Below are 16408 nucleotides of genomic sequence, written 5' to 3' on the forward strand. Positions count from 1 at the left end.
TGTTTAGCATATTTATGGAACAAATGAATGAATCATTATCTTTCTAGAACTCCCTCTTCATTCCCACTTGGCTTTCTCCTCTTCTCACATGGAGGGTTTCATTGACTGTTTTTGAGTCTTAAATTCAATATAATAAATACAATTATATTGGAAAACTAAGTTCTTTATAATTTCTCTTTTTGTTTTTACATTAACAAAATTATTCTAATTTGTAAATGTAAAAATTAAGTATTGCCTATAAATAAATTCTTCAACTTTCTAGTATTTCCTGACAAAAAAGTTTCCCCATGGTTTAAAAATTACTGGAGTTGTAGACTACTGTCGTATAATTACTGTAGTTAGAGTCAATTTTTACATATCGTATTTCCCTGAACCATGTGGGATAATTTACCTTGTCTAATACTAATTATGAATAAATTTTAATGTGATAAATATTTAGGAACATTACCATTAAAGGAAAGGAAAAGTGAAACCTCTAAAAGCAACATGAAAGGAAAAAAATTACCTAATGTTCATTTTGATATACTTTATGGTTTAATGTATTGATAAAAATATACTGTTTTTAATATATAAATTATTTCTAGAATAATGTCTTGTGGCTATGTCTATACAAGCAAAAATATGGAGTATTGTAGCAACCATGAAAAAGTTTAAAGTACAAAATATTCTCTAAATTCTCTGCCGCCATTAACTAAATAAAGTAACAGCTCTGTGCTTTAGTGATGTTATCTGTTCTAAACCTATCATCTAGTATGTAAACCCTTTCACAAATAAACAGATGGATGTAGAATAATTCACCTACACTAAAAACAAAGCTATTCGGCTTTCATCTAAGAGCCCCAAAATGTGCATACATTAATTCACAAGACCGAGACCTTTCTAAGTTTAGCCAGCCAACCCCAAATAAGGTATCTGTTAATGACTGGTGAATTATTAGCTTGTATTTCTGTTAGTACTTCTGATTTTACTGATATTTATTTAACATTTTGAATAAGCAATAATTTCCCATGATTCAACAGTCAAAAGTTATAAAGAGGCATACAGTGGCTAGTTTTCCTCTTTCTCAGGTTTCCCATTTGCCCACTCCACATCCTCAGTACCTGGCTGTAATAAGCTTTGCAACTTATAAATCATTAACATTAAAATAATCAAATTTTAGTCACCCCAGTGTGAATTATTTGGCCATTTCAAGAGAGAGTAGGCGTTTCATTTGTTTGTTTTTGATTTGCTATACTATCTTGATATTTTTGTTCATTTCCTTTTTTTAAACGTAATTGTATAAACATAAAGAAATTTCTCAGAGAATATGGCAGATATAAACACCTCAGCAACTAATAGTTATAAAAAACTCCAATCCCTATTCTTTTCAATCAAGAGCAAACAAAACAAAGACCCTAGAATTGGCAGAGAAATATGTAAGATTAGAAACTCAGTTTACACACTGCATTTCCTAATTTGATTTAAGAATTTATATTACTGTACCTCTTTTCATTACATAATTATCAAAGCTGGTTAAGGCATTGCTGTACCTTCAGCATCCCACCTTGCAACCACAGGATTCTCAAAAAAGATTACGTTCTCGTGAACCTCAAGCATGACCTCTATGGGTGGGAAAGCGTTTTCTGTTTCAGTGTTTTCTGCAGTTTCTGGAGGATATGTATATTTCTGTAATCCTTCGTTGAGTATCTTTTAAAAATGACCAAAATAATACCAAGTTAGAAGCTGACTGGTAACAGTTAAAGATGTAAATATTGCTGAATAAGCTATACAGGTATTTTAAATAAGCACTGCAGTTTGGTCACATTTAACTATAGATTGACTAACAAAATGTCACAATAAAATTAAAGATAATGATTTGAGGAAAAAAAAATCACGACAATTGAATGTAATTCAGAACCCTCCTATGGGCCAGGTTCTATGCTGGCTGGGACTTAACTATTCATTTTATCCCTCCAAGTAACTCTACAAGGCATATATTTAACAGAGAAGATAACTGGGACTTACAGAAATCAATTAATGTGCCAAAGATTACAAAATGACTTCAAGAAGGTGCCAGAAGTCAAAAATAGATCTACAGGACTCCAAATCCCATGTTCTAATACCTTGGTTAGTGTGTGTGTGGGAAGACAGAAAGAAGTATAAGCACCCTTTTGAGAAGTGTAGAAACAAATGAATGAAATTAATTAAAAATCATCATATTGCATACCTTAAACTTATACAATGTTATATTTCAATTATTTCTCAAAAAAGCTCTGGGGAAAGGGTGGGAAGAAAGTAAATTAACCCAAGGGCAGATGTCTGTGGGATAAAGGAGATTTGTCCATTATCAGAATTTAGCAGAGAAGGATCTAGGAAAGGGGGGGAAGATTAAAAATGTTACAAAATAGAGGAAAAAACTGGATGGTGAAAATTTCTAGGGGACGTGTGAGATTATTTAAAAGGGGCTTGGAAAAAAGGAGGAAGGCCTCTTTGTTGCAGGAGAGAAAAACAGGTGTGAAGGAGGATACTTTGGGCTCAAACTGGGAGCCTGGAGTGGTGGTATCAGGATATCCTGCCAAAATTCAAGAACAACAACTCTTTGGATGAATCCTTGAAATTCCCAGTTCAGGGTGGGACCTTCCTATAGATAAAGAGTTTTGAAGGCCTACCTCCACCAAAGGGTGTCTTTCTTGGACTCCTCCCTGTCCTTCAATTATCCCTGAGTAGGGAAGGTTGATTCAAGTAGATTCTTCAAAGTGGCTACAGACCAGATTATTTCCCCACGTTCACCCTAATAACTGCATTCTCATTTGTGAGGAGAAGGGGAAAGGAACAGCAATATCATCCCTAAGAGGGTAAAAATTAGCTTAGGAGGATCATGAAACAACTGTACTCTTTTAGGTATAAAATACAGATACACATATAGCACATAAGCAGATACACAGTATATCTGTGGTATTAATATTTTGGCGGGGGGCAGTTAGGAAAAAAATGTCTACAAAGACTCCTCAGAAGGGTGATAATGGAAAAAAAATAAAAATTGAGAAGAGAAATACCTCTCTAATTCAAGAATGCATGAAGATCCTTAATGGATAGGATTGTGGGTGAGAAGAGCCTGACAATCTATGTACATGATGTGTTAGAGCAGAGAGATGGGGATGGGAGGGAGTTGGGAGGGAGGAGGGAGAAAGAAAAGAAGGGCACGAGAGCAGAAAGGAAGGAGGAAGGGGCCATGACAACATAACTGGGTGTATCTGGGACGTAGGCCACTAAAAGTTAAACCAAGCCAATGCTAGTGCAAGTGTTACTGCTTATTGAAACAGAAGTGAGAAACTCCTTGAAAAATGATGAACAACTGCTACCATCAGTATCCTCACTACTCAGGTGGGCTATCTGTATATCAGCAGCATTGGCATTGCCTGGATCAGTGCTTCTCAAACTTTAATGTGCATATGAATCACCTTAGGGTCCTGTTAAAATGCAGATGAAGTAGATATGAGGTGAAACCCCAAATTATGCATTTCTAACAAGGTCCCAGGTGATGCTGATGCTTCAGGTTCAGAGACCACACTTTGTATATCAAAGATCCAGAGCAGTGGTTCTCAAAGTTTGGAATGTGTTTTGCTAAAACACGGACTGCTGAGTCTCACCTCTAGAGTTTTTGATTCAGTAGGACTGAGGTGGGGCCCATGAATTTGCGTTTCTAGCAAATTCCCAGATGATGCCAAATGATGCTGATGCTTCTGGTCAAGGGACCACATGCTGGGAACCACTGATTTAGACCAGAGTCTACCAACTATGGTCCCCGAGAAATCCAGCCCACCACCAGTTTTTGTAGATAAAGTCTAACTGGGACACAACGATGCCCGTTCATTTACATATGACTGTTTTAATGTTACAGTGGCAGAGCTGAGGAGTTGCGACAGAGCTGGTATGGCCCACAAAGCTGAAAATATTTACCATCTGGTCCTTTACAGAAAAGCTTGCCAGCCTCTGAAATAGACTGTCATTATTAAGGCCAAATTGGCACAATATAATCATAGTGCTACAGGTTTACAATTAATTTAACATGTATGAATTCTAGTTTTAAAATCCATATTATTGCAGATTCCTTTCCCTTAGTATCTGGTTCAAATTTATACATTCAAGACAGTTTAAAATTATGTTTCCTTTGTGCTTGCTTAATAGGGTTAAATTCATTAGATGTTTAGAGTGTTTGAGATGAAGTAAAAGCATGAGAAATTATTTTATTCATAAATTTTGATTCAAGAATTAACTTACTTCCACAATCATCCAGCCCTTCCTCGGTTTACACTGTGGAGGAAGCTCCAAAATATCCAAGTGGTACACTCCACCCAGAGCTGTGAATTGGCATAAATCAACCTCATTTTCTTCAGAGAAATATGGCTTTTCGGGGGCATTCTCTAACAGCAACAACTGCGCTGAAATTCATCAGATTAGTTCAGTTTCTAAATAGATCATAACATTTCTGTATTTTCTTAGTGGGAAAATGAAAATATTCTAATAATGGTAAATTAAGTTTTTATTTAGCTGCTAAACATTTTTTAAATGTGGTTAATTCAAAACTATTCACAAAGCTAAGCTTGAAAGTGGGAATAGGCATGCATAATGTTAGGGTGCAGGGGAGGGCCCCATTTATATTTTATACACTAACATTTTAGGAATTTGTATACGATAAGGATGTGTTACTATTAACATAAAAACTTAAAAAATATGGTTTATTGTATGGGAGGAAAAATAATTTTCCCACTACCCTTCTTAGTTCTTGGCTGAGACTTCTGTAATAAAAGATAGATTAACAAGAGAAAAATGAACAGAAGTTTATTAACATGTATACCTCATGTATACATGGGAGATACCCTGGGAAAAATTAGTAACTCAAAGAGGTAGTTTAGAACTCTGGCTTATATAGCATCTTCTACAAAGAATAATACATTTGTGGAGAAATAACAGGACAAAGGAAAGCAGTTTTAGGCCTCCAAGGGCAGAGATAAAGCCTGTTATGTAAATTCTTCTGGCACCCTCTCCAGGCTGATAGGGTCTAAACTTGTCTCTGGGAATTAAACTTTGTCCCTCCTCATAGAGAGAGGAGGAAAAACACTTTTGAAAGTTTATGCCCTGTTTTTAGGCAAATAGGAGGAGGGTAAGGACCTTTTCTTGCATCTTTTTAATTGTTTTCAGCTCAAAATAATTCTTATGCCAAAGTGACAGATTTTGGGGTGGCATATCCTGCTAACCTTCATTATAAAAGATCAAAAGTGGTTTAACACAAAATTTAATAACTGACAAATTACTAGTTTTTAATTGGACACTATGGAGCTAAAAATCTGAAAGAAGAAAGTAAAAATGTTTAAAAAATAAATTTTGGCCCATATATGATATGAAAGCTAATTTTTTTTTTTTTTCAACAAAAATAGGCCCAGCTTATAGAAAAATAGGAATGGAGGTTTGAAAGTGAAGAAACTGGACTGGATAATCTTTGTGTTCAAACATTTTACAGGGAAATTCTATGATCCCATAAATCTCAGTGCACAATCAGGGGATATCTGATGTCACATACCATCATTCCCACCTTTCACCAAAATTCTTTCAATAGAGTGTAATAGATAAGAGGAAATCAGACCCTTACAGGTTCCACCCTTGACTAGCTGTGTGACCTTATACAAGATATGCTAATTAACATCTCTAGTCTCAGTTCCTTCCTCAACAAATGCATATAATAGTAGTATCTATCTTCTACAATTTGGGGGAGCTTGGATTTAATACAAGAAAGGAGTTTAGAACTGGTGCCAGACCCATAGTAAAAATTCAGGAACTGTTAGACTTATTATTTATCATTACAATTTTCCTCTCCCATAGAAGGAAGCACACTGAGATGGCACTGAATTTAACCCACAGAGATTAGGCACTGAAAATAAGTGGAAATATCCAGAGAAAATTCCAGTTAAGCAATTGCCCCCTTTTCCTTGTATACATTCAATAAAATGCAGACCTTAAGTAATTTTCAAATGTATCTAATTAATAGTCCATTTACCTGAAAAGAAAGTCAGAAAGAATACTGTGTCCCAATTTAGACTATTAATGATATATATTATTTGGGGATCACCATGTAGAAACCTTGGTATTATTGACCGAGTTTCACGAATTGAATATATTATCATATTTCTAACAGGAAAATTATCTCATAAGGATTATAGAAAAATTATAAAGATATAAACCTAGTTGACCACTGACACAAACTGACACTTTGGAAAAAGTAAAGTAGACAAGAAGGCTGTTATAAAAAAATATGCTAAGAAATATATAAAAAGTATATTCCTTAGAAGTAACTGGGAAAGAGCATAATGATAAAGTTAGTGGAAAACATGTATATAAATCTCAAACTAAAAGATTTTCAAATTAGACACCACTATCATTTTGACATTTTAAAACTATATCCAGTTGCTATTTGCCAGGATAAGACTGAATACAGAAGTGTTGAAAAATTTCTGATCTTGTACATGTGCTTGAGAATGTTCAATGCAACACTGCTTGTAATAATAATAAAAAAAGAAATAACCTTATTGGCTACTAATAAGGATTTAAATAATGTCCCATTATTGGATGACATCATACAGATACTTTAAAAAGTAAGGTTACCAATGTGCTCTGACTTAGAATCTTGTTGAATATTATTCATTTAAGCAGAATATATATTGTGTTCTATGTATGTATGTATGTACAATGACAAATATTGTTAGGTGAAAAAAAGTAATTTTCAACAAAAACATCTATATGATATGATCCCATGGTTTTATTTAAAACCAAAAGAGAGAGAAACAGAGACAGAGAGAGAGATTGCACAAATTTTAAAAAGTTGTTAACATTGGTTATATCAGAAGAGGGATGAGGAAGAATTTTCACTTTATACTTCTGCAACATCTGAGTTTTCTTTTTTTTTTTACAATGTTCCTGCATTTCTTTTGTAAGGAGAAAAATCCCAATAAAATTAAATTCTAAAAATGTAATTTAGAGGAATACCTGCTGAAACTGTTTCACTTAATAATTTCATCTCCAGTTCATATTTTGTGGCTTCAGGTTCTTCCTGGACAGAACTCTACAGAGAACACAAGCACAGATGGGTGTGATCGTCAGTGTCTGCTGCAACCCAGATTCACTCTCTTCCTGTTCCAGTTCCCACTAGATTTCTGCTACCTTAATTCCAGGGCCTCAGATGGACACTTGCTGTGGCCTAAAACTGGATTCAAAAACAATATTTAAAAAATTAATTTAAATGAGAGCACATCTCTCCACAGAACCTCACAAGGGCAGGAGCTAGCCTGCTCAGATTCTTTGCTGAAAACCCCTAAGTGTAAAATAGAGAGACTAGGAGGCAATGCAAGCTATAAAAATATTTGTATTTGCATTTTGGTTTTAGCCAAGTTTTAGATTTTGCTTGATTTTGGCAATAAACTCTCTGACAGACTAATTCCAAAGCCTGCTTTTGGGTAAGCCTCTGAGGGGAATTAAAGATGCTATGCACCAAGTAATGTAGAAGACATCATTACATCCTGGTGTAGTAAAAAGAATACTACAAAAAGAGGACATAGGAATTTATATTTAAATCTGCCACTAACTTACCTTTGTGACCTTGAGCAAGTCATTTAACCATTATGGGCCTCAAATGCCTGATCTAACAACCCATTTGGTATGTAACTGTGTGCCAGACATATGATACCTCTTGTAAACCATCCTAAGAGATAGCTATGATTTTCATTTTACAAAAAAAGGGAACTGAAGCTTAGGGAGATAACTGGTCTAAGGGTCAAATAAAATAATAAACGTAAAGAATTTTATATGCTGTGAAGTACTAGACAAATGCAGTATTATGAAAATTTGGTATGTGTGTGCTAATGTTTGCAAACTGGATCACATCCAGCAAACTTCATTTGATCTCAAATACCACCTGTACTTTTCTACAGCAATAAAATAACCTTATAGCAGAATTCTAGTCAGAAGCTTAATGCCAGTTCATCTCACTATGCCTCTCACCCTCACCCACCATACAAAGCCAAGTCCTCCTTAGTAAATTATCTTTTCCCCTACTCGCATCACGATATTGCCCTGTATCTTCCTCTTGACCAGCTGTAACACTATGCATCCTCTGCCAACTCTTTCCATCAGGCCTCTGACACTTCTCACTTATTAACTCATTCATTCAAAGCATTTTCATTGAGTGCCTAAATTGTACAGGCATCCCTAGATGCTAGAAGTAAAAGGAAAGAAAAGGCAAGGTCCCTGACTTAAGGAGCCACCAGTCTATTAGGGAAGCAGGTAAACAAATAGGCATAATACCATTTGTGGGTGCTGTAGTGTAGTAAGGGGTCCACAATAGAAGGAAGAACAGTCAATGCTGTGGGAAAAATAGTCTGTGGGTGGTGAAAATAGGAAACGCTACCCAAAGGTGGTAAAGTTTGAACTAAATCTGGGAAGATAGTTAGGTATTCCCCAAAATGGTGGGAGGGAATTTTAAGTATGAGTGAAGGCAGAAACGTATGAAGCAAAACAGGGGGTTACAAGCACCCCTGAGTAGTCAGGCATGGTTGGAATGAGACAGGCTAGGAGGGTGCAAAGATTTGAAGCTGGAGAGAGGCAGGCCAGCCTGTGGAGAGCTTTGGATGCCACTCTAAAGACTAGAATTTCCTCTGTGGGTAAAAGAGAGCCCCCAAAAGATTTTTACTAGGAAAGTAACATGAAGGAATTTGCATTTGGAAAGAGTATTCTGGTGCCCACCTGATGAATGTATTGCTTTGTAAAGAGTAAGAAGTCCAAGGTAAGAGGATCAGGGCCTAACTCAACATAGAAGCAATCAGGACCATTAGAAGGACCATATGTGAGAGATGATAAGGAAGTAAATCAACATAACTTGGATGGCAACTGGATATAGAAGTAAGGCAAGGGACAGGCAAATACTGATTTACAGATGCTTGGCTTAGGTAATAAGATGGATGGTGGTAACAATTACCAAGAAAAGAAAAGGAAGAATAGGTATGGGGGAAAAAGTAGTGAATTTGATTGTGGATATGTTGGATTTGAGGTGCCCATGGAACATCTAGGTAGCCTTTGATATTATCTACCATTAAAAAGCCAGTTGCATTTCTTTCTTACAGGAAGGATTTTCTCCAACAATATCAAAGATATCAAACCAACAAGTGAGTCAGCCTTTCCAATTCACATCTTGAAAAAGTTGAGAATTCTTCAGCATGTAGATCAAACTGGTTTTCTACCTTGCAGGGAGTCCAAGAATTTAGACTTTCTCAACAGAACATTCCCCTTAATAACCACAGTACTTCAGTATGCAACAACAGGAATTTATCAGTGTCCGTATTATCACATAAGAGAATAATCTTGTATTTAAGTCAACACATTGCCTTTATATAATTCATAATTTTTATAATTCTATGTAATTCTTTAGTTCAATTGACTCTTTTTGAAGTTAGGCTTCTGAGGAAGGAAGCAATGGGTCAATTTACATTCTGATGCAAGGTCCTTAATCTTAATAACTATTCTAGAATGTTTTCCTGTCATTGCAGCTAGAACATACTCCTGCACAATAATTAAACTCCAAACCACATTTATTGAAACTATAAGCCTTCATAGTTTTATACATTCTAAAACTTGTGTTTGTTGGCAATGAAACTGAAAAAAAAATACTTCTTTCTTCATATTAATATCATGTTTATATCTGCTAATGAAAAGTCCTCTTTCATCATAATTGTTTCAGAAAATTTTCCATTTATTTTTTTTCTTCTAGCTAAACTTTAATAGTGTTTTGTCAAGTCTCAACAGTTACCAACTGGAATTTTTATTTGAATTGCACTAAATTTATATATTTATAATAAATCTATCTAAAAAATAACATTTCTTAAAACTGTTTGCCTGGAAATGTTGACAGAATATGAAGCAGAGAAGGTAGTTAAAGTATAACTTTTCAATGACACCTTGGTTCAACAGGTATAGGAATTGGCTTATAACAGGGAAGAACTTCACAGAACACAGCAATTTTTCATTGTAACTTGATTAATGTGCAGTTATTGTAGTGTGGAAATTCTTTTAATATATATGTAATTTGAATTTGATATAAAAACATAACCTGGGTCATGAATAAGATCATGGAAACAGACTAGAAATTCCAGAAATAGATCTCAGGATCCACTTGGGAATTTAGCATATGGCATTTCAGATCAATAGAAAAAAACCTAGGTTTATATGGTAAGTGTTTTGAGACAGCTGGCTAAGATTTGAAATAAAATAAATTTAGATTCTCCCCATATTACACTAAAATAAATTCCAGATGGATAAAAGATTTAAATGTGAAAACGTAACTAAACCAATCAAAAGCCACAAAAATCATGAAAATATTAGAAGAGAACATGGGAGACTTGATATCAATAATTATCAATGAAATAGGTGATCTTGATATTGGACACCTGCAAAATGTCAGTACTGAATACTGTACACATTTGATAGAATGTCTTGAATTTTACTGTCTGTCAAGAGAATATCTACACAAAGGAAGTCCATTGATCTGAAATCCAATTCTTTCATCATCAAAAGATAATTTAACTACAGCTTCAGAATAAAGTGTTGGAATGGGCTCTTGATAAGGAATTGAAGATGAATTTTGAAAACTCAGCATCATATGCTTCATTTTGTATAAAGGATAAGAATGATTACCCTGAGTGGGCCGAAGTCTCATTCATTCCTGTGGCTTTAATACCGTCTATAGGCCGGTGGTTCCCAAATCCATGCTAGTGATGCTCTTCAGGCCACATACACACTGTGCCGCTCAGCCCTGGAAAGACACAGTCTACACACACACGGTGGCTGGATCTGACTTTCCTCAGAACTCCAGGGTCACGTTTGCCTACCTGACATTTCCATTTGTGCGTTCCAAACTTTCCATGTCCCCACCAAAATCCTCTGGTTTCTGTCACTCTCAACCAATTCAGCCCATACCTGTCCATCTCAGTAAATTGCGCTACCATCTTAGTTCCCCAAATCAAAACTCAGCAGGATTTGTTTATTTTACCTCTCAAACATATCCAGCTTTCCATGTCTCTTACTACCACCTTTGTCCAAGCCACCATGACTTCTCATGCCTTTCTAGTACTACTGAACTCAACACCATGCTTCTACTCTGGCCCCTCACAATTTTTTATCTACGTAATGGCCAGAATAACCTTTCAGGGTGATAAACCATGCCATTCTCATACTTAGAGCCCTCTAATGCCTTCCTACTGCATTTACAAGAAATTCTTAACTTCTTCTTCTGGCCTACGAAGCCCTGCTTCGCCTCGCTTCTGCTTTTCTCTCTGACATCAGCACATATCACTCTCCTCCTTGCCCGCTGTACATCAGTCCACCGGCCTTCTTCCTGGTCTTCCCTTCTGTCTTATGACCTTTGCAGTAATTTTACTCTCAGATCAGAATATTTTTACCCTAATAATTCCATAGCTGATTCTTTCTGGTCATTTGGGTTTCAGCTTAAATAATAACTCATCATACAAGCCCTCCCTAAACACCCAATCTAGTTACCACCCTGATTAATTCTGTGCATGGCATTTATTAGTATCTGCTATTTTCCATTTTTTTCTTATTTATTGTTGGTTTCTCCTGACTTGCAAGTAACTTGAGAGAGCAGGAATCTCATTTGTCCTTTACCACTGCCCTCTGAGGGCCAGAATAGTGCCTGGCATATAGAGGTAGGCATTCAATAAATATTTGCTGAATGAGTAAAGAAATAAGAACAAGGTCTAGAGTATGACCGGGGAAACAGGCTGAAGTAAGTCTGTAGGAAGTTAAAGGTTGATGAATGCTAAAGCTAGGTTTTTCACGTGGCTTATCCTCATAGATTTTTAATTTATCCGTGATGATGCCAAGAAGTCCCTGAATCTCTAAGGCTATTTATTTCATGCCTCCACACTTTTCCCTCTGAGCAGAACAATTTCCTTTCCTCCCCATCTAAACTCCATGCCTATCGAAATATTTAGCTCAAAGGTTACCTCATCAGAGAGGACTTCCGGTCTGTTCATTCTGTTTTTTTTTTTTTTTTTTTTTTTTAATTCATTTTGATCTCTTAACTCCCATGCCTAATATCTCTCATTGCACATATCAGAACGTACTGTAACTGTTACACTTATCCACAATCATGTCAAATTCCTCATAAAAGGTACTTAGTAAATTTTATATTTCATGTTTTATATATACTCATATTTATATTAAATATATAATATATATTTATGTTAAATATTATGATATAATACGTTAATAATATTTTATGTTAAATCTGGTATCTTTTTATTTATTTCTTTTTGGCTGCATTGGGTCTTCGTTGCTACGCGCAGGCTTTCTCTAATTGCAGCGAGTTGGGGCTACTTTCCTTGTGGTAGGCAGGCTCCTCGTTGCAGTGGCTTCTCTTGTTGCGGAGCACGGGCTCTAGGCACGCGGGCTCAGTAGTTGTGGCTCATGGGCTTTAGAGTGCAGGCTCAGTAGTTGTGGTGCACGGGCTTAGCTACTCTGCAAGCATGTAGGATCTTCCCGGACCTGGGCTCAAACCCGTGTCCCCTGCATTGGCAGGCGGATTCTTAACCACTGCGCCACCAGGGAAGCCCGACAAAGACTATTTTTAACTTGAACTTTAAAAAGTTCAAAGGCCCATTATATCATGCATGCCCCTTAGATCACCAAAATATTTCTGAAGATAATTATTATTTTTAAAAAGCAACATTTCTCCTATTTTGCTACACTTAAATTAGACTTTTTGAAAAAATTTCTAAGATATATTAATTGGAAAGACAGTATTAGCCAATACTGACATTATTATAAATATTATTATTATTACAGATTTAAATGAACTAAAATATGGTATTAAGAGCCCTCTAGTGGCAAAATTCTTAATAGACCCATGAAAAAGGAAGACAATTTGGACCATCTTCTAAACCTAAGAGATTTAATTTTTAAACTAACAAAGTGCTAAATACTTGGTATTTGTAATCACATCACATATCAAGCATAATTAAAGTATTTTGGGCCATAGATTCCTGCATTATTATACTAATATTTGCCTTGCAATCAGCCTCCAAATTTATTAAAAAGATACAAGAAATGTAATATTATATTACAATATGCCAACCTAAAATTATAAAAATAAGCAGCTTATCCTAAAGAAAAAGTTTTAAAAATAGAGAAATCTCTTCCTCTAAAACCAAAACACAGTAAATTTGCCTACTGATCCCTACAGGTACTCCCTAATTTACATACACAAACACACATACACATACAAGGTAAATTTCATGAATTTATACATACATGAATTTTACATGCACTCACACAAACACACGTACACATACACATAGAAGGTAAATTTCATGAATTTATATGCCAGTTTAAAAAATGTATACCGTATTTTACCATACCAAGAAAACAGTGTTATGAGTGACATTTAGGGTTATGATAGTTTCTATATTGCCGTGATAATAAAGGAATACAAACCTCACCACTGCGCATAAATATTGCTTCACATTCTGAGTTCCCACTGGACTGCAAGGAGCACACTTCTCCTGAGGCCGCTGTGGGGTTGGAAGTGAAGGCTTCCTATCACCACCTGTACTAAGCCAGATCCCTCCAGGGGTCACGACTGCTGAGGAGAGGGTCCCAAGAATCCCTAGGGACAAGCTTGTAGATTCCCTAAAGTGGCAGAAATGGTTCCCAGCACACCCAACTGTAACTGAGAGTCTTAAGTCTCAAAAACACAGGATAATTTTAATGTGGGTACTGGTTGAATTCTTTGATACGAGTGATTGTTCTTAGTTGTTTACAACAAATCAGACTCAAGTTAGGGCCTACTTTTAATCACTTAACCGTCCATTCAGTCGCTTATTGCTTCATTCATTCAATATACATTTATCGAAACTCTATCACGTACCAGGCCCTGTGCTAACTGTAAATATGAAATCTATCAGGATATCCTTGTCCTCAAGATCATAACTTAGTGTTTAAGTTAAGAATTTTAATAATTAAACAGAATGATAAGAGCATAGTAGAGATACATCTAATTTAGCCTGAAAATAAGGGGAGAACTTTGTGGAGGTAAAATTGAAAGTGATAAAATAAAATTTATATTTTAAAGCAGGACAAGAAAATTTAAGCATAACATATTCCCTGCCTGTATTGGGCCCTCCCTAATGTACAATGTGCATCTGCGTTATACATTAGCCAGACATCCTCAAAGGTGGGAATGCCTGACACAAAGATCAATGTCTTTATCCTTTCTTCTGATGTGGGCAAAGTAACTTCTTAGATTAGCATTCTTTCACAACTCTGTAAGGGGTCACGGTGATTTACTGCTCACTTTGTACACGCTTACCTGGATTATGTACTTTTGGTGAACTTTATGTAAAATATCAGTGTGATTTTTTTTTTTTTTTGCGGTACACGGGCCTCTCATTGCGGAGCACAGGCTCCAGACGCGCAGGCTCAGCGGCCATGGCTCACGGGCCTAGTCGCTCCGCGGCATGTGGGATCTTCCCGGACCGGGGCACGAACCCGCGTCCCCTGCATCGGCAGGCGGACTCGCAACCACTGCGCCACCAGGGAAGCCGCAGTTTGTGATTTTGATGTACAATCCTTTGTCTTGAAAATGTATATGACTGTGCCTTCGACTTCTAACAAGTGGAACAGTTCTCAGACCTTCTGAGAGTCTGTCTCCCGGGTTATAATTCTCAGTTTGGCTCAAATAAAATTCTATTTTTCCTTCTTAACTTGATTGTTAATTGAATTTTTGTCAAAGGTGAGTCTTAAAAGAGAAGTGATGTTAGGTAAAGTTGATGAGGATGACGGGAGGAAGGGAATTTCACAAGAACAGAATAGCAAGTGGCGTGTCATAGAGGCTTATCATGAACTGTTCCTTTTTAAAAAGAAAAAAAATAAAAGGAAATATATTGTTTCATTTTCAGTCAGGAAAGGAATGTGTGTTCAGTACTTATTTACTGAAAATTCAAACAATATAGAAGTGTAAAGAGAGTTTAAAAATCACTGATAGTCTATCACCATCCCATCCTTCTCACACTCCCTCCACCCACCACTACCCCCACGCCCCCCGCTCCAAGATAGACACTGTTTGGATAAGCAGGCTGCCAGCTATTTTTCTACGATTTCACAAATAAGTATATTTTTCCCTTACAAAAACAGAACCCTATTGCAAATATAGTTTTGTATCTTGAAAAAAATATCTTAACAATGCATCTTAGGTATTTTCCCATATAAAAGTATATACGTTCTAGTCCAAGATGGCAATGTAGGAGTATCCTAAAGCCACCTCCTCCCACAAACACACTAAATCTACAGCTGCATATGGAACAATTTTCTCTGAAAAAACCCCGAAAACTAGCTGAGTGACTCCTACACATCGGGTGAATGGGAAAAAGCCCATATTGAAGCAGGTAGGAGAGGCTGAGACACAATCTCACCATAAACCCACCCCTGTACAGAAAGTCACAATCAGGAGGGAAGTTACAACCAAGAGCTTCTCCCCAAGGAACAAAGAGTTTGAACTCCACATCAGGCCTCAACTTTTAAGACTTGTACCTGAGAAACTAGCCCCCAAAAACATCTAGCGTTGAAAGTCAAGAGGGCTTGCTTCCATCAGACCCAGAAGGCTATGCAAACTGAGAAGCAGTTTTTAAAGGGCCTCTGTGTGCAGACTCACCTGCCCCAGGGCACAGGGCAGAGGTGGCCAACTGAAAAGCAACCCGACTTTCTGTGAAAGAGGCTTATTTGATTATCTTAAAGCATAGACCTGAGGGGCAGGCATCTATTATTTAACACACAGCTAGGGGGCCTACAGAATTACTCTACAAAAACAAGAGGCTAGCAGGTACCATATCTTTGTGCTCTCCTTCTATTTTGGTCCAGATCACCAGAATCTCCCAAAAAGGAGCTTGTATCATCCAGCAGACACCTCTTGCTCACCTGTCTCTGGTGGCCGGTGGGGCTCACATGCACAGGTTCCAGGGACTGAAACAAATGAAGAAAGAGTTCTAACTGGCTACCACCCCCAGGGCACAGCAGAGAGGCAACACACCCAGGAGCTCAGTCTTTCTGTGAAAGAGGCCTATTAGTTTATCTTCATAGCTGTGGCTTGAGGGGTAGGCTTCTAACTGAACACACATCTAAGGGCCCACTGTAATCTTCCCTAGAGACCTCAGAAGGAAGGCACTATCTCTCTTGAGCACCAGTGTTCCCCAGGGGAAGCTTGTACATGTGTCTGGTGCCCTGGTTTTTACATTTGGTACCCTGGTTTTGCTGGCTGCTGCCCAGGGCCTGGCCCTTGATTGCCTGGTTCTGGTGGCCAGCAGAGCTTGTATTC

The 16408-nt window shown here is 36.9% G+C and overlaps 1 protein-coding gene across 8 annotated transcripts in view; it reads right to left on the bottom strand.

The window, feature by feature from the left end:
- Positions 1–16408, bottom strand: part of DNAI7 (dynein axonemal intermediate chain 7) — a 70511-nt gene that overhangs the window by 8875 nt on the left and 45228 nt on the right. For all 8 annotated transcript variants that reach the window (XM_067008899.1, XM_067008903.1, XM_067008902.1 and 5 more), the window contains 3 exons: positions 7021–7096; positions 4261–4421; positions 1530–1686 (listed from right to left, as the gene is read on the bottom strand). In XM_067008899.1, coding sequence (XP_066865000.1) covers positions 1530–1686; positions 4261–4421; positions 7021–7096 — 394 coding nt within the window. The remainder of the gene's footprint in view (positions 1–1529; positions 1687–4260; positions 4422–7020; positions 7097–16408) is intronic.

This window comes from Kogia breviceps, chromosome 12, assembly GCF_026419965.1.
Source record: "Kogia breviceps isolate mKogBre1 chromosome 12, mKogBre1 haplotype 1, whole genome shotgun sequence".
Taxonomy (NCBI): Eukaryota; Metazoa; Chordata; class Mammalia; order Artiodactyla; family Physeteridae; genus Kogia; species Kogia breviceps.